This window comes from Dicentrarchus labrax, unplaced genomic scaffold (assembly GCF_905237075.1).
Source record: "Dicentrarchus labrax unplaced genomic scaffold, dlabrax2021, whole genome shotgun sequence".
In the NCBI taxonomy this organism is placed as follows: domain Eukaryota; kingdom Metazoa; phylum Chordata; class Actinopteri; family Moronidae; genus Dicentrarchus; species Dicentrarchus labrax.
Genome location: NW_026136705.1, coordinates 28,497,738 through 28,520,824, shown reverse-complemented (window position 1 = coordinate 28,520,824; position 23,087 = coordinate 28,497,738). Strand labels below are relative to the sequence as shown.

The 23,087-nt window shown below is 39.9% G+C and overlaps 1 protein-coding gene across 6 annotated transcripts in view; it reads right to left on the bottom strand.

Moving 5' to 3' along the window:
• Nucleotides 1–23,087, bottom strand: part of gria4b (glutamate receptor, ionotropic, AMPA 4b) — a 121,180-nt gene that overhangs the window by 24,953 nt on the left and 73,140 nt on the right. For 5 of the 6 annotated variants that reach the window (XM_051401727.1, XM_051401724.1, XM_051401726.1 and 2 more), the window contains 5 exons: nucleotides 19,011–19,178; nucleotides 18,098–18,202; nucleotides 15,443–15,553; nucleotides 6,582–6,788; nucleotides 982–1,355 (listed from right to left, as the gene is read on the bottom strand). In XM_051401727.1, the coding sequence (XP_051257687.1) occupies nucleotides 982–1,355; nucleotides 6,582–6,788; nucleotides 15,443–15,553; nucleotides 18,098–18,202; nucleotides 19,011–19,178 (965 nt within the window). Of the gene's footprint in view, nucleotides 1–981; nucleotides 1,356–6,581; nucleotides 6,789–9,937; nucleotides 14,317–15,442; nucleotides 15,554–18,097; nucleotides 18,203–19,010; nucleotides 19,179–23,087 lie in introns of those variants that run through there. The other variant, XM_051401728.1, reaches the window with a different exon arrangement.

The window sequence follows — 23,087 nt, the reverse complement described above, 5'->3', positions numbered from 1 at the left end:
CTTGCCGAACAGCGACGTACAATAACAGTTTGAAGCCTCCTGAACGTAGTATAAATGAGCTTTAGAGGCCTTTATTTGAGCCTTGTACAGAGCCAGGCCAGCTGTTTCACCCTGCTTTCAGTCTTAATGCTAAACTAAGCCAACAGTGTCCAGACTGCGTGAGATTGGTTTCAATCTCTCAGAAAGAAAGCTTGCAAATGGTCATATTATATCATCTTAACCAACACAGAATCACATAATTCAAAACTTAAATCAACTCTTAAATTAGTTTGACTGTTACTAAACTATGAGGTTTTCACATCATTAAAGTAAGTAAAATAAAGAGATTTAAATATTAAGAGATTATGGAGGAAATGTATCATATATAAAATATAATCCGAGTTCAGTTTGAAATCCAACAATAATCCACTTTAGAGTCAATCAGAAAATTCACAATGTGCAAGATTTCTATATTATATTTGTATTTCTTTGGTTTATGATGGAAGCTGCAGCTTTAATGTGAAAGTTATAACTGAAGCTCAAGGAGACACAACACAGCTAAAAAATAGACACATAATAACCAACAGCTGCCTTATTTTCCACCTCCTGTGCACACATTAACTAAATTATAAAAAGTTTTTAGTGCCAATGACAATTAAACCTGATTGAACAACATACTAATTTAATTATTTTATTTTCACCGTCACTGACTTCCGCTTGTCACCGGCGGGTGTCAAGACTTGTCCAGTTTTACTTTGTGTCAATCAAACATGTCTGAAATAACAATGCAGGTCCTTAAGTGGATTGGCAGGCGAGGGATTTAAGCGCCCGTCCAGCCTGACGCAGACAATGCAATCGGACGTGATGGCACATAAGTGATTATAATTGGCCTAAAAAGTCATGTAATGTGACCCCAAGCCCGAGGACCGGAAAGCTAATAATGACTCTGCGAGACAAAAACATCCACTTGCACTGAAACTCTCTGACAGGAGTGCGTCTTACCTGGGGGAGATGTCGCATCCCTGCTGCATGAAGGCGCCCAGGGAGAACCAGAGCGAGTTGAAGATACCAAACTCATTGGGGGGCTGGTCGCTTGGCTGACCGTCGGTGCCCTCTTCGGGCTCCTCGGTGTGCCATTCGTACGGGCTGAAGCGGCTGACCAGGAAGAGCACCACGCTCACGCCGATATAGGCGAACACGATGCACATCCAGATCTCGTAGGCCAACGGGTCCAGGAAGGAGAACACCCCCGGTTTGGACTTTTGGGGCTTCTTGATCATAATGGAAATGCCCAGCGACATGAAGGGCTTGGAGAAGTCGATCACCTCCTCCCGGACCAACGTGATTGTCAAAGGGGCCACAGCGATTTCCGCTTTCTGTGGATGAAAAAAAAGGGAGATTTTGAATGAGAACGGCTCTAAAATCCGAACGGACGGCGGATAAAATGAATGCAAATGATGGATCATCTCTCTCCGAGCTGGGGAGACAATCAAACATCACTTAGTCACAGATATGACACGCCAAAGGCCGATAGCCAGCCAGCTCATCAGTACACAAAACAACAACAATTACCCCCTTTTTTCTTTTTCTCCTCGGCTCATGTCACTTTATCTCAATTTCTCCCTCGACTGAGAAAAATCTAGATCGAGTTGAGACGGCGGCTGAGAGCGATCGAGTTCAGAAAGAAATTTAAAAAAGAGATTCTGAGGGCCGTCTCCAAACGCTGAGAGGCTTAAGCCAGAAACTCCGGGAGAATCAGCGTCGGGGGGGATAAAATAATGTGTCAGAGAAAATATGCTTACAGCACAGGAAGGCAAAAAAAAAAAAAGAAATGGGATGCAGCCACCTCTGCGGGTGGAAAGTGCACACTGGCTCGCTGGAAAATCCACAAACCAGATTACAGTTAGTGACTTTAGCAACACTCGTGACCTTGTCCGCTCGGGCTCTTCGGGCGCAAAAAAAGGGCTTAATATCAGCGAGAATTTAAAGTTTCATTACGACCAACTGACACTTAAGGAGGTCGGAAAGCAGGGAAACGGGGACGACGAGGAAGAGGAAGAGGAGTAGGAGGAGGAAAAATGAAAGCGATTTAAGTTCTTTCATCCTCAGCAAAAAAAATGCACTAAGATGACAGCCTCGGGGCGTTTAGTGCGCGACCCAAAAAAGCATGGCGGGTTAAAAGGAGTTTAGGGAGAACCGGGAAGAAGTGAAGGATCTCCGAGGAAAGTGCTGACAGCTTCCATGTCCTCAGACTTTCCATGAACACCATCACACACGCTCTATATAGTATATAGTATATACTGTGGTTGTTACTTGGATGTTTATCCTCAGATCTTTTTATTATTTCCAATCTCAACACCCAAAAAGAAAGTTCTCAAAACTTTTTCATGAGGAGGATGTTTTACACAAAAAGCAGATAAAAGATGAGTTTTCTTGATATTTTTAGGAAGTTTTTACACAATAATCTGTCTTTATTATGTTTTGTTTTAATAATAACAACATTAATAAGCTTCTTTTTTTGACAAATTCAGTGTTTTTTCATTGCGTCATTGCTCTATTAGCTCTATTAGCTGTTTATCAGAGAGTGAAGGCTCTGTGAATGTAGCTTGAGTTCAGGTCTTCAGTGTCTTTTTTTACTTCAGCTCTTAAATAACTTACACATAACTACTACTGTGTATATATCTAGGTTTTATCACATCCTTTTAAAATCAATAAGGCCTCACAATTTGGTTTCACAAAGGCTAAACGAGGCAGAGGAGGTGCAGCAAGGGGAAGCCATGCTTTAGTCATCTGGATGACTAAATGCACATTCAAGGCTATAAATTTGTGTCTTATTGGGAGTTTTTAGGTATGTAAAAACTCACAGATTTTACCAATAGTGAAATTGTTAGTTAGATTAGACTGTTCTGTAATAAGCAATTGTATTTGAAACCAACTAAAATGCTCATTATAACTGTTTATCCTGGAAAAGAAAATGTCTCATTCATGCATATTTGAATCAAATCAGAGAGTTTAAGAAGCAGATGAATGAAAGTCTGGGTCTGATGACAGCTGTGCTTGTTCTTCCTGTTAGGGGGTTTATATTTAACTAATGTTGCCCATCGTGTCTCCTGTTCAAAGCAAAAGCTTTTGGACTCACAGTGCTTGTTAAAGAGTAGAGAACACAGCTGCACGTTTTATTCCTGTGCTTTTGACCAACCTGGTTAGTCTTTACACCGAGAGCGCCGTGTACTGCTTGATCAGTCCTGACACATCCCGAACTGTGCCTCTCCTCGCACTCGCTCGCTCGCTCGCTCGCTGCAGTCGACTTCACAGTGAGTCACTGCAGCACCAAAGAGGCGCAGGCGAGAAAAATGCCACTTTGTGAAAATGCCACTTAGCTCATCACAAAAAGAGGACTAGAAAAACTGTGGTTTCTCTTCTTTTTTTTCTCAAATGTATCTCAAAAATTGCTGTGAATATAAAAAGCATCATTTCCTGCACAGCACAGAATGTTTTCTTGAAAAAGCCAACTTGAAATCTGGATAAAGGTTAAATTATTGTTGTTCTACGGTTTCCGTCAGTGACAAAGAGGGAAAAAATCTGACATTTCATCACGGAAAATGTCTCTAAAAGCCCATTTCCACCGATGTGATGGTAAAAAAGGATTCTGTAACTCATTTGATAAAGTTTCTCATTATTTTGAGATATTTAGTCATTATTTTGATAAAGGTTGTAGATATGTAGAGGTTGTACAGATTGTAGGGATATAAATAATTTCAACATACTGAAAGAAATGACGTCACAATAAGCACAAATACCAACATAGACACTTTCTGTTCAAAGCTCAAAACCTTAAAACTTAAATCCAATTTTAACTTCTAATGGTTTTTTATCATTTCATCCTCACATTGGTTGTTTTTGTCCACGAAAAAAAACCATTAAAGTACACAAACACAAACACTGCTCTCTCTCCTCCCTTTGTTGTCTTTTCAGGCCACGAAATCCCAACATCATCCCCACCACAGGTTCGTATCTCACTTTGATCCCACAGCACAAAACCCTCCACCTCAACCCCCCCCCCATCCAGAATCTAACCATCACCTCAGAGGTTTATAACAAGCTCCAACACCTCCGCATTTCCTCTTTAACCCCTCCAAAAGCTCAGCTCTAATGCGCCGCTAATTCCCCTCTTCCTGCTAGCATTAAACAGCGTTAGAGAATGCTATCCTGTTTACAACTTCGTTTCCAGAAAGGGTTTAATTACCTCCACGCTGCAAACAACACACAGCAGCTGCGCTTCAGACGGAGATTAATAAGTCGAAGCTCTGCAGATCAAGAAATACTGTTTGTACGGAGACTTCCTGTCCAGTTAAACCTTCTGTAAACACTTTATTTATATATAGAGAGTGTTTTATACATGGAGCTAAGGCGAGTCCCTGACAGCTCTGAGACATTAACGCAGGTTATATTTTATTTTCTGTACATTGTTCATGAAGAAACAAATAAATGATATAATAAATGGATGTTATTCTTGCAGGTTTATTCCTTTGATGAGTGGAAAGACGCACTTTCCATGGAAGTGAAGGGCAAGAGAGACAGAAAGAGAAGAGAGAGAGAGAGCCTATGATATTAAAGCAAATTATGTGTTTAAAGTGTCTTTATTTGGAGTTTGTAGTTAAAAAAAACGTTTGTATTCTTTGATTTTGAAGCCTCATGTTGTTGTTATTTAGTCTCTATGAAACGTTACTGACTGTGTATTAACTGCCTGTAGTAGTAACATGTTAATGGCTCCGTGGAAAGACACTGTGCTTACTGATAGTTTATATAATAATAATATAGCATTATATATTATAGCATCTTTTTTTAACGAACTGTAAATAATTAAATAGTGGACAAGAGGTTATTTATCTCAACTGCAGAGAGAGAACCAGCTTTTAAATGATCATATTTTAGTAAGCTGCTCCCTGAACACCTCCATGTTTACCTGAGAACTTATTATTTCTTCCATTTGCAATTACACTACTGTCAATGACACTCAAAATTTACTGAAAATATTTCACAATAAAAGCCTTCCAGCAGGTTGTTGTTGGCTTTTAATTTGAAACATTTGTGGGAACTGTTGACAGTAGTGAAACATAAGGAGGATTTATTGTCAGTGTTGTAATATAATATTCTCAGCTATGTTTTAATTAGTGTATAATCACCTGAATAAAGGAATCGTTGTGTTTTTGTTACGTAAGACTGAGATGTCTTTATCAATGGAGCCATGTTTCTACAGTAGCCCAAAGCGGACAAACACTGGCTGTAGATAGGGGCGTTTCACGTCTATCATAGTTTCTCCTTCACAACTGGAGTTTGAATTGAATTGAATTGAATTGAATTGATTAACGAATGAAAACTTGGTCATCATACTTTTTTTCTTACTAATCTGTATATATATATATATATTACACTTGCTCTGGCCATGTAAACGTCTCTCAGGCCAATGAATCCCTTTTGAATTTAATTTGAGTTTTATTTATTTGTAGATTCATGAAATATTACAAATATTTTATAGATAATCTGTTAACATCTACAGAGAAAGCATCTATAAGCTATCTATAAACTATCAAAGGGTGGATTATCCAAATTAAGTGTTACCTTCTGTACTGATGAAATTAGTGCTATGAATATTAAGCTTAAAGTTGCTGGTTGCAACGCCCTCGCTTCCCCCTTCCAAGCATGTAGGAGAAACTACGGTGGCTGTGAAACTTGCAAAAGAGACAAGAGCCAGTGTTTGGTTTGTCCTTTCAGGGCTACTGTAGGTAGATGGTTCAATTTGGCTGACTCTGCCACTAGAAGAGGACCCGCTCTCCTTCTGTAGATAAAAACATCTAATTCTGAAGTAAAAAACCCACAATAATTCTTATATTTAGGTGATTATATACTAATTAAAACATACTAATGAATATTATATTCAATTTCTGACAATAGATCCTGCTAAATGTTTCACACTGGACCTTTAAATTACAATGTGAGTTATTATTGTTGTATATAGGTCATGTGCTTCTACCTGGCCTTTGTCAGAGACCAGCCTTTATTTATTTATTAACTTTAATACCAGCTTTTATTTCAGAATTCATAGTGATTTGTTTCCATTTTGGAATTGGATAATGGCATTTAAACAAGCCCACATTTTTACGACTTTATTGTGATTATCACTTAGGACATCAGGATAAGAAATGACTAACAAATTGCTGTATTTAATATATCTTGTAGCTTTTATGGACTCTCTGATTACGGTTTGACTTGAGTTGACTTTGATGACTAATTTCTGGCCATTTTCAGCCTCGAAGAAAAGCCGAAAACCAATTTTTCTGTCACAAGCTGAGCCGCCGTGCCAAATTCATTGTAAGGACTAACATTAGAAGAAGACACAGTATTGTCTCTAATTATCATCATGAATCTTACTGACAGCATAGAATTAAAGTTTGAATGAGACATGAGTCAGCTGCGATGAAAAGCTCATTTTCTGTCCAAAATGGTGCTTCGGGAGTGGAGGGGAGGGGGGAGGGGGGCCACGGAGAGACGAACCACTTCCTGTCATCCAAAGAGTGAAGACATTAAAAAAAAGTTCTTACCCCGTACACCAGCTCCCCGACCATGCCGTTCCAGATCTTCGTCTCCGGGTCCCTGGCGCCGTACTTCCCGTCGGGAACGATGGAGATTTTGTACTTGATGCCGATGTGTTTGGCGATCTCCGAGGCCAGGTCCACGCAGTAGCCCTCGTACTGGTCGTTGCCCTCAAACATCTCCCAGTTCTTCTTAAGCATCACATAGGGACCCTCCTACACAAGGGACCATAACCAGTGAACCAGACCGTCAGACAGACAGACACATGGACCATGAGGGCTCGCACATTGACACACCAACAGACAACAGAATGACAAAAGGGGGGAAACTGTAGCTCATTAACCACGTTAAAGGGCGCCCCGTGGAGTTTCCACACCACTAGGAGGCGCTGTGGAGCAATGTTTTGTTTGTATCTCATGCACGAGCATGCGGGTGAAGCGATGTACGTTCTAGCTGATGGTTTCATGCTGTTTCACTGATTTACAATGTTTATTGGCCCTTTCTGAAACGTGGAAATGCAGCAGAAGAATAAGAAGATTGCTTAGCTAGCAAAACATGGATGTAAAAGATGTTTTTATAAGACAGGAAATGCATTTTGATATGTTTGGTTGATCTAATTTGTTGGTTTACCTGAAAAACTCCACATGGTAATGTCACTTTCAGTACAGAAATTATATTTTTGTAAGTGCTTAACATGAAATATTTGTCATAAAGCAATAAAAAAAGGAATATCTAAAAGCTGCACCAGGCGAGATTTCATTCAAAAATACTCATTTTGGCATCATCACTCACTGAAATGACGCAGCTGGTTACTTAAATTAAAGGCGCAAGCTTTTTTCCATCCAAATATAATCCACCTGATCAGCTCACATATAGTCAGCGATACTATATATACGTAAGCTGCTCGAAATTAACTTTTTTGCCCCACAACTGTACCAAATTCTCCCAATTCTTGCTTTCATTGCACACAATGAATATATTTTGTTTCAGTAACTCGCATCACTTTATCTGAACGTTCGAGCTATGAACACCTGACCTACCCCAAGAGGAGAGGTAGAGACCCCTATGCTGCTGGCAGAAGACCCACAGACTGTGATAATAAATGGGAATAAATTACTAAATATATTTGAATATATTTATTTTCCCTGATGATCTGATTAAGTTGCTAAATTAGAAATAAAGTTGTTAAAAGGGTCTAAAAATAACAAGAAAGTCGTCAAGTTGGCAACACTTATCACCTAACAATTAACATTACATATATAATCCATTAAATGGAATATATATCAATTGTTATCAAAGACTGTATCTTTATGTCTCAGGTGCTATTAAGACTTAATCTTTAGCTTCTGCCGTCGTTGGTGGCACCATAACAGAATTTTAAGCTCACCCAGATGCATCTTGGGAGTCGTAGTTAACCTCCTCAACTTATATTTTAATGTACACATGCTGTATTTTCTCTCTTTTCTGTACTGACAATTAAACCGGGAGTTTGATGTCTGAATAAAAAAAAAGAAAAAGAGTTGCACAGTGCAGCTTTAAATGAAATGGCTTTAAACTGACGTCCCAACTGCTGGGAGATAATTTAGTGTACAACAGAAAAAAGGGGGGGATGCATGTGTAATCATAATGACAGCCTCAGCCTGTACATACACAGTGGCACAGACTGGAATCATCAAAGTATTAATGTGGAAGCATGATACACGGAGACTAAAAGAGAAGGGAGGAAAGTATGACTAAGCAGAAACGGAGGCAGACATAAAGCTGAAGGGAAGTGAGAAATGAGCTGCAGTCAGACTGAATGACTTAATACCTAAAACAAGCCCGACTCGACTTGAACACTTAAAGTAATCGGGGGGGAGGGGGGAAGCTGCATCAGTCTACGCTGTAACCGGCAGTAGGGTTTATACATCATTAGATTCTCTGTTGCTAAGAAAAAGTGATCTAAATGTAAACCTCGCTTGGTTTCCGCGCTCATATTTCCAAAACAAATTGCTTTTGTCATGGAAGGCAGCCTATTGCATATTGAGAGCGGGAGCAATTTATTCCCGAGATGTGTTTTTTTTTTTTTTTTTTTACGCTTGACATTGCCCCGGGCCGAAGCAAGGTAACCAAAGACTCCTCGGCGGGGAGAGAATGCAAATGCTCGGCTGAGCCCGCGGCGCAAGACAAATGTTAATACACGACATAATGATAGCACAGTTTAGCAGCTTCATGTCAGCTATCAGGTATCCATCATTCTGTAGGTTTTTTTTTTACGTCATTGTAGATGCTGCAAGACTCTGATCGTAATAAAACATACCGTAATGCAATCACGATGCTTAAAAGCAAAACGGGTCAGATTAACCTGCTGTGGGGGCAATATTAAGCTATGTACCCGGGCACACACGTGGCAGCTTCATTATATTTTGCTTATGGCCTCAGAAAGCAACCAGCAAACATCTTGTTCTGGAGCACAATCCCTTTCGTTTGTGTTCGCTGTGTGTGAGATAGTTTGTGCTAATTGGATTTAATGTAAGATGTATTAAGGAATATGACATTTTGACACTTCTATAAAACAGATGACGACCTATAAGACCCTTATTGTTTCAGTTTATATTCTGCTTTAGGGCTACACATTAATAAACAAATTTGCATGTGATTAATTTATTTAAATTGCTACACAGTAAATCTGCAGACCCTTTGGGACCCCCCGAGGGTTTGCAGGTGAACGTCAGCCTGGTTCTTGATATTATTTATTGATGTAGTATTTACATTCTGTAATTACCTGTCAACATAGTCGGGTTGAGCCGAGTAGTATACTATACCAGTATAGCAACCTAATCACTCTTTTGTGATCAAAAATATTGCTCTTAAGCTAAATTCTGTAAATATTTTTCTTATAAATGCAGCAACTTCTAATCAACCCATATCCAATTCAGTCTTAAATAAATTTTGGGTTAGCCCCGCCCATTTTCTGATGTGAGCCACGCCCATTTCTGGGTACAGGATAGTTGGTTGAACTCTGATACAGGTAATGGTGTACTTGCTCATTCCTACTACATAGTAGTTTTTAATCATAATTTTTTATATTTATGGCTTTTTACTTATAAAAACGTGTGTGATTTGTTATGACTGCAGCACCGCCAGTGGCTGACGGACACCATAGATCCAATACGGGGGAAAATCAGTCAGAAAACAAATGCAAAAATAACAAAACACAGACCATCAGGATAAAAACATCTACACATGATGGCTTTAAATATAATTTTAACAACATTTCAAGGAAAGTCATATTTTCTTCTGCAGACAATTCTCTAAGTCATTGCTGAAAAATTGAATTCACGATAAGCTTTTTGTTGAATCTCGACCATTTTAATGATGAATGCTCAATTTACAAGTTGTTCTTTGCAGATATTTGAGGGTGGGAGGGGTGGGGGGAACATCCCTAATCCATATGATTGATGATAGCAGGGCGAATGACAGCGCTGGCAGCCACAGGAGCACAGGGAGTGGCAGAGATAAAGGATGCAGTCAGTGTTTCTGGCATGAGAATAGAGCAGTGCTTCAGAGGGCGGCATGGCTGACAGACTGGTCAATAATCCCAAACACACTGCTTCACTCACGGGCCTAATGAGACTAATTAACATGCCATTAAAAGCACACACACACACACACACACACACACACACACACACACACACACACACACACACACTACAAGGTCTGCTTGGTGCCACAAATCCATACGTACAGCACACAAAACACACACACGTCAGGATTGTTAGACTGACTAAAACCTGCGAGTGTTTTGTTCTGTTCAGTAATAATCAGCAAAATGATGGTTCGTACTGTTCAATAACTTCACTGCAAAAATAAAAACATTTTATGAAGCAAACACAGAAAATGCTTCTCAGTAAACGACTCATTCCTGGCTCTCAGTCATCAGGAGCCACTTGAGGCACTAATAACATTTTTATTTGATTTAATGCTCATTGAAAACACAAATAAGAAAGAGTATTTCGCAAATGTCCCTTTTTTTGTGCACTCGGCTGGTTGCTGCAGTCACGGCCTTGACAAGGGTTTCAGATCACCTTGGTGCTTTAATGAATGCCGGGTATTGTTCAAGCTGAGCCTCGACCTCCTGGACGACCTGCGCTCTTGCAGCACTTTCTGCTTGCTGCGATAAAAAATGAATACAAGTAAAGCTGAAACTGTAAGCTGATGTGTAAATCACTCAATTTGAGGTTTTGTCTCTTTTTTTATGTAATATCCTTTTTTGCTAACATTCAGTGGGCCTCATGTAAGAACATATTCATATCACTTATTCTACCTGGATTTAACACTCTCCTTTTTGTTGTATTTTTTTGGTTGTATGACAGGCAAAGGAGCCAGTGTCTACCAAGGTTATACCACCCATTGACAGTTTATATTATGAACAGAGCTTCTTAATCTGTGAAGTGAAGCCAACACAGGAGTGTCTTAAACCTGCAGGGGCAGCTCCATTGGCTGCAATAACACACAGATATCATGCATTCTTATGGAGAAATGAGCCCACTTCTCACTTGATCTATGAGCTCAGTAAACAGTTTCCTAATGAGTTTATGGTCTCAGTCTCTAGTTTCAAGTCTTCTTCCATACAGCATGATGTTCATTTAGTAACTGATGGTCCCATTTAGAGTAAAATAGACCATAAAGCAGGGTATGCTTTAGGGCGGGGCTACCTTGTGATTGACAGGTTCATTCTCAGTGAGTCCGTCCAGCTCAACGCACCAAACTCAGATCAAACTATCAAACTAGGCAGTGATGATCAGATATGAATCCAGATTCTGTTACTGCGTTGACTATTTCTCTCCTAAAATCCTTTCAGAAACATATTTTAACTGTTTCCTGTGACAAGTCGAAACTATGCAGCCAATGAGAGCAGCTCAACTCGCTTTACGTGACCTCCGCTGGCTCCGACAAACAACCATGCAGGTTTAAGAAGCTGTGTCCATTATATAAACTGTAATTTTATTTAAATAATTAAATTAACAGCATAAACGTTCATCGGTCAGATTCACCTTGAAATTAATGAAACAAGGTGGTGGTAACACAACAGCTTTTGTCCACAGGGGGAACCAGAATCAGCACAAAATGAGAGTTGCTTGTTTCTGCTTTAAGAACAAATCTTTTCTTTAGGTTCTTACATGAGGCCCAATGCTACATATAGTAGGAAGAATTTGGGATATCAAAACAGTCTCTATACACAAACTCCAAACACGTCGTCCTTCCACAAAAATCCCTTTAAGACCTACAACAAAACCATAATTATAGCCGGACCCTGTCCGTACTTCTTGCCCCTCTGGCAGATTGATGTGAGTGTGCCAGAATTAAAGTGCAATGGGGGAGTTCAGAGCCAAGACACACTTTATCAAAGCTTTCAGCCTCACATTGCCAATAAGAGGATTGTCCTTGTCTACGGGAGCTTCGCTGTTAATGCACCAACCTCCAGACAGCTATGGCCTGAGACGTCACAGAGGTCAGTTAAAGCCTTAAGCCAAAATCAAATAATAGCTTTATGTCCCTAAATCCTACAGACGAAAGAAAATCATCAGCAGGGTCACAGTCTTAACATTAGTACCAGTCAAAAACATAATTATATAGCTAACCTGCTGCTAACCATGCCACATTTTAAAAATGCTAACAATAAGCAGTAGCTATTGTGACAACTGTTCGTTGGTCTATTGCTGTTTTCAAATTAGTTATTCTTTGTTTGTGAAAAAACCTTTCCAAAGCAAGCACATAACTTTGTCTCTGAAGACAAAAAGACAAAAATATAGCCTTGGGTCTAGAGTTTGGGTCTCAAATTTGGCAGGACCAAGCTGGTTCAGTCGGATCGGCTCTGTAAGTGTCAGTACAGGCCTTTCACCATTCTGGGAAACCAATGTCCCAGCCCTGGCTGTGCCCTGGATTCTCTGTCTGAACTCATGTTACCATGAAAGAAAGTTAATAATAATATCATTGTCACTTCTTATTTTGTTGTTGTTCTAGTACAAGAGCCTCACAAGGTTCTTTAAAGTTTTAACTACACTTATTCTACTAGCTCACTCCCTCTCAGCAAATATAAAAAACACTTTAGCGGGCGTGGCCTCAAAACCACTAGAAAGTCACTAGAAGCACATTCACAGCTTGTGTCTTGGGGGGGAATGTCAGTGTGTGGCATCAAGATAAAGATTGCAGTCTGTTGTTTCTACAGCCGTCTAAAGCACAAGTCCGAACCACTGCGCCAGAATAGAAAGATACTAAGTAGAGGTTTAGCAAAAACTAGCATAAACCCTCATCTAATTAGAAGGAAGCTCTTTTTTATATCTATATCACAACATAAAGTAGTCCCAATTGGTCGACTCTATGTCAGCATTGGCCTTGCAAGGAACAGTAGATGGCGTGTTTAGCCATTTTTTAACCCGGACGAGCCCCCATTTAACCCTCAGTTCATTATAGTTACAGTCCTCTTTTGGTTATATTTACTTCTTTGATTTGAGCAGCACCAACCAGCCCATTTTGCTTTTCTAGTTCCTATGTTTGTTTGTAAGAATTCTGACCTTCTTGTTTTTTCGTTGCTTCCTTTTCCTTTTATGAGCTGGGTCGTAACACCATCGAAATGCAAATTTTTCATAAATTAGCATTGATGTGTTTCATCACATTACAGTCATATAATTTAGTTTACAGCCCAAGTGTGGAGTCCCTCTTTAAAGTTCAACTTAAGAGAAGCTCCAGGTATGTTTTTGCAGTTGAAAAGAGCAACTATTTGCCTTTTAAATCAGTCATAATATCAGGCATAATTGTGCATACAGCAACGAGACACTGAAACCAGAGGGCAACTAAAACCCACTCCTATATAACAAGTCTGTAAGACACGGAGGCAGCTGTGATGTAATATAACACTGAGACACTTCATTAAGTTTATGCTAAACAAACATTACTCTCACGAACATTAAAAGCGGGAGTGAAAGGCAGCAGTCACAACTTTAACTATAATATCATGCTGCATAAAAGCGTGATGGATATGAACTGGGATGATTATGGGACCATTAGTCTTTCTAAGCTGTTTTAAAGCTTACAGGAAGCCCTCAGAGTGTGTAATGTACTGTATGGCGGAGCAGGTAGTCGGAGAAAAAGTGACAGATTTAGAGCAAACAGGAATTCAGTTAGACATAAATGTATATTCACACTCTGGCACCGCCTCACGTTACAGCTCAGGGTCCTTTGCAGAAAGAAAAATTACAAAATCCTAAAAAAAACAGGATGGGATTCAAGCTGTGATTGGCCACACAAACACACCAAGCGTGACAATGTATGAATCTAACACACACACACACACACACACACACACACACACAACAGGTGCAGTGGGAGCTTGTTTATGTTAGTAAACAGACACTGTGCCATTTGTTTTAGGCCTCAATGGGTGTCCATCCAACAGGCACCGTCCTTAAAAGAGACTGTCTTTTTCCCCTCCATTTGCATTTCATTTTCCTCTCGAGGGGCTCCATTACGGCTCTGAGTGGCTCCATTTCTTGTTCAGTTTTCTGAACAGGAAGGGAGGGGGGAGGGGGGGTGTCCATTAACATAGGGTTGCCGTGTCTCTCCTCTCGCCCAGAGTCTTTAGGGCTTCATTTTGGCTCGGGTTGTTGTGTCCATCACTCTGCCATTAAGGACTTTTTCATATCCTGCTTGCGTCCAACTGGGGGCTCAGTTTCTTAAAATGGGGTTCCTCATCAGGGGCTGAAAAGAGGGAGGATTGTGCTGAGCTGTGACTCTCCATTCCCAACCTCCTTTCCACTCAGCCTGCCACATGTACGCTCAACATCTGGTTGTTTTTTTTTACTCCAGCCGAGAGTCACCACTACAGCCAGAGATTCACATGCCATGCAAAGGCCATTCATTTCAATCATGTGTAAAGAAAAAAATGCTTTGATTGATTTCTGTAGCTGTATGGGAGTCTTCTGTTAACTCGTTTTTTTTTTTTTTATCTGTGCAATAAGAACAAAAAGCTCAGTGGCAGCAGCTTGTTTGACTGCTTTTTGAGATGTTTATTGGTGCAATAAAAGGAAATCTAAGTGACGGTAGTTGATTCTGGAGTTCTATGATGGTTTATTGGAGTAATAAAAAAGAAAAAGCCCCTTCCTTCAAGAGTCTCTTCACTGACAATGCTGCACTGGTGTAACAAAGCATGTGTGTGGTCCCTGAACTGTACACAAGGTGAAATCTGCATGGGAATATGAATCCTTGCAAACTTTACCAGTCCACATTATATTTTTAGTATAATTCCTAAGATCTAATCAGTTTTCAAGGAGTTATGTGTGATGGAAATGTGCCTTTTTTTGCTACATAAGTGGACTTTTTTGGAGATTATTTTGTCACACCACAAATGTTGTTGCCACTCCTGTTTTCTGGTCTACCGAGGCCACTAATGGTGGATAATTGGCATCTCTACCCTCTTTTATGATGGATTTCTCCCAATGAGGATGTTGAGTGTCTGTGCAAAATTGGCAGAGAAGCTCTTACTTTTTTACTACTGATGATGTTATTGTGTTTTTTTTGTGGATAAAGTCAAACTCTAAGTGTTGATTCTGCACATTTTCTACATTATGTCTGCACAAATGATAAAACACAGCATCAAACGGGGAAGAATTACGCAGGAATACAAGGTGGTGTCAGGATAACCGGGGGGGGGTTGCTGTGAATGCAGGTTTTTTGATGTCGGAGGTATGACGTGTAGCCACTGAACCTCCTGACTCTGCATATCCCTCACGTATTATGTTCAATGTGAGCAGCACAAGATAATAGAGTCTAAGAATATGTGAGTGTGTGTGTGTGTGTGTTTGGCGAACACATGCCGGTCTCTTACCATGATGGTAGTGACTACAACAGTCCGGTTCTCAATGCCAGAAGTGTCATTTGGAAGCAGTGGAGAGTCCTGGATCAGGACCAGTTTGTCTGCGTCGTTCCAGTAGCCGATCTGCAGGGAAAACAAAATATGAGCTGGTGTATTGTGTTTGTGCGTACAAGCCTTGTCAGAATTAAATGTGACCGAAACAACAAGGAGGAATGACACGTCTTTTTGTCTTTTCTGGCTCAAATGCAAAGCTTTATATACGACGCTTGGTTTTAGCTACTTGTGAAACAGTCCAACGGTGGGGAATGCTTTCAGAAAACTCATTAATAATGACAATAATTGGAGGAAATGGGTTTATCAAACACGGTGTAAAGACTAGCTTTTGTTGCAAGTTCCTCCAGTTTGAACCGAGCTTGGAAGATTTTACTTTTAATGCTCCAACTACCTGGAATTCTTCACAAAGCATCCTAAAAATCAACACTCTTGTACCTGTTAGTGAATTTAAATACATTATTCAACCTCTGTTTGCTCTTGTTTTACCTGAATTGTTTCATATCTTGTATTAACTTTTAATTATTATTGTTTTCTTTTATTAGTGTTTTTAATTAATTCATTATTTTTCTAAAATCCGTTCATTTAGTGATGTTCTGCGAACTGAATTTCGTTTCTTAGGAAGTCAAATTCATCACATAGTTGTTGTAGTTGTCTTACCCGTCTGTGGACCAGTATTCATGGCAAAATCTGCTCTTTAGGATTCTTACTCCCTAAAGTCAAGTCAACGATGTATTAATAATATCCACCAAATCTTGGACCTCTAAATATGCAAGAGGAGGCAGTTCATCTTTTCCTGGACGGGCTATAATATTTGGGCATAAATTAAGAGTATACCGACTTCTTCAGGCACCACTAGACCACTGTTTATATCTTTTATTATAATATCTTGTACATTTTTAGTCATTTTAAATCATTACTCACTAACATTACAAGTAGAAACTATAATTAAACTTTTTGTGATGATAAAAAGTTCTCTTTTGTCTCAATAATGACAAAATATGTTGTTTACAACCAGACTGATCAGCAATCCTATTCCTGAATATGGACAAAGTGCAAGAAAATTACGTTAATTGGAAGAGTTTACTTGTTTTAACTTGTTTTTGTTGTGTGGAAGTCGGGCTGCTGAGAAACAATATCAGAAAATTATTGTGACTTTCTCCAGCTTTTCCTGAGCTTTCAAATGCATCTAATGGTCTTCAGTAAACTCGAGGGTCGAAGTGAGGAATGTCTGTCACATGATATCAGCTGAGTGAGCTCCATTTGTTGATGAAGACCAGGGGATGTGGGTGAAAGCTAGTAAATGAAGTTATAGCATAATGTTTTTAAGGTCAAGACTGAAGTTGTAATATTAGACCTTCTTTATGAGAATTAAGTGAAAAAAAATACAAATAAGAAAGAAAATTACAAGAATAAAGTTGTGATTTCAAATATTATGAGAAATTGTGTCCTAAGTTAGTTAGTTAGAGTATAATCAATAACAAAAATGATAAAATACTCAAGGGTAGTAAAGTATAAAGTTTAAAATTAGTATTTTCTCCCAACGTTTTGCCTTTTTCTTCCTCAAATAACAACTTAATTCTCAAAATCTCTGATATTTTTACCCTGAGTGGGCACAATCATAGTTTTTTAAAATAGTCTTCCTCAGTTTAACACGCCGATGAAGACCAGGAGATGCTGCTGAAAGCTCTGAACATAGCTCTGTCGGAGCCAAAAAAACATTTTGAAAACATGAATTTGCAGCTTTTTCATGAATTTAGTCAATAAAATATTATTACCGGTACATGAATCAAACTCTCATCACTTCTATATTGAATTATTGCTTCAGATTCCAGTTTCAAGATCGATGTTTAGCTGCTTCTTTCTTTCAAAATGTTCAGTCAGCGTCCTCCAGATACAGATACGATGTGTTGTGATCGCAACATTAGCATCGCGCTGATTGGCCGTTACGTTATTTTAATACTGTGACGTATTGATCTCATAACAGACGAGAGCTTTGACGAGCAACCATAAGCAGCTATAAGTCACAGAGAGAGAGAGAGAGAGAGAGAGAGTGCAGACGCTGAGCTCGCCAGCTGGCTGCTGGTTGGACGCCGCTGGTGGGAAGCCAGAGGGGAACGAAGAACTGTGATTGGCTGATACCTCCTGTGTGCTGGGGCATCAGATGAAAATGTAAGCACACACACACACACACACACACACACACCGTGTCCTGACAGGACCCTCGCTGTGCTCCAGGAAGACAGGCCCAAGCAGGTTTTGATTGATGGGAACTCCTCTCTGCTTCCTGACTCCCTCCCTCTCTCCCTCCCTCCCGCCGCCGCCGCCTCCACTCCTCCCCTCTACCTTGATTGCTCTCTATTTCATTTCATCCTCCTGCCATCACTCTCACAAGTGCTCTCGCTCTCTTTCCCCCTATTTTCTCTGAGTTTGCTCAACATCCATCCTCTCGTAGCAGAAGCAGAAAACCTTTTTTCTACTCAATGAAAACAGAAAAAAACTTCACATTCTCACTTAAATACTAAAATATACGACATTAGGGACTCGACTCAGACAGAAATATTCATCCATGAACACAAATGAAAGCAAGAAAGCGTGTGATGTGTGATGTTTTACCCGTCTCGGTCCATTATTCTTCAGTTCAAACACGTCCATAGTGTAGTTGACCCTGCGGCCATAGTGGTCAAACTGGACATTACCTGTTAATCCCTGCAACCGGACCTACACACACACACACACACACAGAGAGAGGAGAAACACATACAAACACACACAATGAGATTACAGCTGGAAATAGGTTAATTTATTTACTCCACAGAAAAGGTTGAAGGTAATTTAGGTTTGTTTTCTACCAGAGAAGTTTGTCATAAACCAACAATTCGGGTTCCCAGTTGGCCGCGATAGCACCAAACAAAGATGGGGTTCCACACTCTCTTTAAGGAATAATTTTCCAGGACTTTTCCAGGACATTTTCCAGGTTGTTTCTTGACAGTACAACAGACAGTACTTGTTCACAATAGTAGCTTGGCTTTGTTTGCACACTCGGCTGTTTTCTGATGCAGATTGACCACAGTTTTTACTTTTAAACTGTAATTATTATTATTAATTCAGCCTTTAAATAACAAATCAGAAAATTAATCTTCTCACCTATTAGCCAATTAAAAGAAGATATAGAAAGTATAATTTGATCATTAATAACAGGCTTCATGCATGTAGACGTGACTGTCTACAGCAGATTATCCTTCCAACAGTCGAGTTTTAGACTAAATACGCAACCAGGTTCACATAATCTTGTGAGGGGGGTAAAATTGTAAAGTACAATGTTTCAGGACGACATAGATTCATTTCCAGGATATTTGGTCATTTTAATACATTTCCAGGTGTTTCCATGACTGGAAAACTGGATTTCCAGGTTTTCCAGGATGCGTGGGAACCCTGAAAGAGTTGTGGATCCAGACGAGGATGGTGTGATCGACAGATCAAAACAAAACCTCTGTACTCACACCGAACCCCCCGACCTCTTCCTCACCTGTTTGAGGGTGCGTTCCATGTCGATGCCCTGGTTCCAAGGTGCGGCGGGGTTGGCGAGACAGTCGCCGGCGTTCCCCCGTCTGGAAATATCGACCTTCTGCCTGCGGAGGTTCCTGAAAGCCTCCGCCATCACCATCACGCCGTCGTATGTCAGAGCGGAGGTGTACTGTGAGACGACAGGTCAGATATACACTGTAAGAGCTGTTACTGTACATTTACTGTAATTAATGTTTACAGTTTCTTACTGTATTAGTTTAGTTTAATTAGTGTCTATACACACTGGTGCTTTAGAACCAAACAGGTTTAGTTTATTCAGGTCTAGTTTTGCTTGTGTTGTATGTGAAATAAAACTATTTCAATAAATATTTGAAAAGGAACTGCATTCGGAATATTATCCCTTTGAATTTCTTATTTCTTATTATTATTATTGCAGTAACATGCTTTAAAAACAGGCTAAAACAATCTGTAAATATGCAGTAATTTACTGACTAAACTGTTTGTTTTACATGTACAAGAATACAGTAATGAACTGTAATTTTATTTCTAGTATTAATAATAATAATCTTTATTTATAGAGCGCTTTTAAAGGGTTACAAGTAAAGTTATTGAATCATAAAAGTTATAAAATCATCAATTTAAAACAAGGAAAACATCAAATTCAAGTAGAATCTCAGGATAAAGATAAAGAAGATTGATCAGGTGATCAGATTTCCCTCGGGGGCTGATTGGAAATACAGTAATATGCTGTCATTTTAAAATACAGTAAGAAACTGTAATAAAGATGTTTGCTGTTTGTGGGTTCACAGTTGGGTTCCTCAGCAAAGAAAAACAAGCCAACTTAACCTCAATACGAACGGACCGTTTTGTGAATAACGGTCTAACCTGGAGGCCATCCCTGCGGTTCTGTCTGTTTTGTTTTTTTTAGACCAATTAAACGTTGATTTAGCCGGACGAAGCAAAACGTTCCTGCAATATTTCCTTTAAAACAATCTGCCTCTGAGAGCCCGCTGGGTTTCTGCAGGGGCTGAGCGGTACGTCGTAACGGCCTGGCTGCAAGCAGTTTTACTCTCCTCATTATTTTCTGGAAATGGAAAGGAGAAGGAGAAAGGAAGAGCATATCCCCCCAACCTCTCTCCTCCCACCTTTTACAGTATAAATCTCCCAAATCTCCCCTCCTCCCTGTAATCTATCTTTGACCTGAAGACTCCACGTTGCCTCTGATTATTTGCATCTACGAGGAATCGCTCCCTCCCGTCCCGAGTCGTACATTTCACCAGAACTCACCTCTGGCGCCAGCAGAAAACTAAATGAGTGAATGAGGAAAAGGCAGCAAGATGGAGAGTGAGGGAGGGAGAAAGAGGGGAAAAGGCGAGTGTTTTTTCGTCCAGCCGGGTAGCAGTCTGGCATTAATTATCCCGGCTAGCAGGAGTTCATTAACTTCGCCTCCGGCCGGGGGTGACTCCTATTCATTAGCCCACTGCTCACTGTGACATTATGGCTCTCTGCGGAGACTGCTGCACTTCCATCCCCCTGGTACTCTTCCCCGAGCGTAACACACACACACACATATATATATCTATATATGCACACACACACACAAACAATAGAGGTGAGGGATAAACTCGCTAACAGTCAGGAGCAGCTTCTTGGCTCAAAGCTGCCAGCGATTTTATAACACAGACGAGGGGAAAAGTGTTTGATTTCCAACCCGGAGTCGGCTGCTAACACCTTAATACATACTGTAAATGTGGAATATGTGCAAAAATATGAAGGCTGTCAGTAAGATAATCACTCAATTATTCGCCAATTTCCGTTTCTTGAGTCCAGGTGGAATGGAAAATGTCATTTTAATCCTTTAAGATCACTTCCTCAGTTACATTGTTCCCATATTTAACAATTTATACCAAAAAACGTCACAAAAAAACGTAATTTCTTTGTATTTTTATATCAAAATCCAATCATTTCAAAGCAAAATGTGACGCATGGTTACGTCAGCATGAACTAACTGATTTCAACCAATAATATCACGACATTCACCCGTCAATCAATCTTTAACTGAGTGAAGAGTGAAGATTCATTAGCCAAAAACATCTCAGTACTTTATTTCCTGTCGTCAAACTGTCCTCTGTCGGCATTAGACGCTGCGTTCACTCCAGGTCTGACCCTGCTGTTCACTGGGAGCTAGTTTTCTTCACAGATATCAGCCTACTGTGTATATTTTTTATGTTATCTTACAATCAAGAAGGCCACACGACCCCCTAGCGACCACCAGCTCCATCTATCTATAATTTGCACACTGAGATCTGAACACAACGTGGGCAGAAACAATATAACAAGAAGATAAATGCAAAAATCACCAGACTCCTCCCTGCCATACATACAGGGAATCCCTCATTAACCTTAACACAGAGTGAGTAAACACACCACCAGGAGAGGAAGAAGAAGGCCCAAGAACTCACCAGTGGTGTTAATATATTAGACTGTGAGTCAGGCTGTGGACAAACTTAATGGGGGAGCAGAGTAATTTAGTCTGAGTGGATTTCCAGGAGAGAGAGAGAGAGAGAGAGAGAGAGAGAGAGAGAGAGAGAGAGAGAGAGAGAGCAATTTATCAAGAAATGGAGAGGGGGATAAACACACACAAGCACACATATAATATCACGTGATATCGCCCTGTGGTGTAAACTTTTAATTTAAACCACCCCGATCCATCACACATACACACACACATACTAGTACACACTGCTTAACTCACACCATTTCCACTCCACTGCTTTAAAAAAAAAATATATATATATATATAAATCTTTGCTGGATACAGATTTTAGCTGGAGGGGGGTAATGCTGAGGTTTTTCTGACCACCATGGCGTGATGCCTTCTTGCCCCACTGCCATTTTTTTTTGCAATCTGTGTGCCTGAAAAGAACGTAAGTGGGTCAGTCAGTCACATCGCTGTGTGTGACGGCGTTGGACGAAGGCAGAGAGCCGCCTCAGTGTGGGAAAACATGCTGTTATATATTCATACTCATTTTACCTTTCTATGGTTTTTTTTTTTTCTTTTCCTGACATTGCTGCAAAAACTACAAATAGCACGTAATTTACACGACTGCCAACTGTTCTTCAATCACATGTCATCAGCTTTAGATTACATTTCTCAGCCTGCAGGTGTCAGTTCATGTCACCACAGTCCGGGTCGGGAAAATTCATCTTTATTTTAAGGCCAATTGGTCTTTGATGTCAGTTTTTTAAAGGGCGGTAAAGCCAAAAGAAACACTTGTATTGTTATTAGATTGTATATCTGTCAGTGAAATCAGCTCCTTTCAAATAATAATTTAACGATATTTAAAAGTTGTTTTTTGTTTTGGACCATATGGATACATTTATTATAATTTTATTTGTATAACATCATAACAGAAGTTATTCAATTAAATTTTATTTGTATAGCGCCAATTCATAACAGAAGTTATCTCAGGACACTTTTCAGATAGAGCAGGTCTAGACCGAAGAGACAGAGACCCAACAGCTCCAACCATGAGCAAGCACTTGGTGACGATGGCAAGGAAAAACGTCCTTTTAAGAGGCAGAAACCTCGCACAGACCCTGGCTCTAGGTGGGCCGTCTGTCTTGACCAGTACACTCAGGACACATTTCATATAGAGCTTGACTGTAGAGACCCGACAGCTCCAACCATGAGCAAGCACTTGGCGACGGCAGCAAGGAAAAACTTAAGTGAAGCAGAGGCTCTCTTAAGTGAACAAAGGGAGTCGGCTCCCGTCCACGAGCCTTTTTTAAAATGTTTCTGTAAAGTAATACAAGGCAGAATGATATGACGATCTCCGCTACAGGTGCTCCATGCATGCAGTTGGTTTTATTTGTCCAGATGTCAGTGGTTGGCATTAACAAAGCACATTTACTTGAGTCCTGTATTTAATTTCAGTACTTTACTTGTTGTGTTAGGGGTGTTAGTTTTTATAGGTGTTTCTATCTGCTTTGTGTAGCAGAGTGGTTCTACAAGCAAGTTAGTGCATTCATTGGGTGGTTTCAGAGAGTTACAAGGGTCTGTAAATGGAATAAAAAC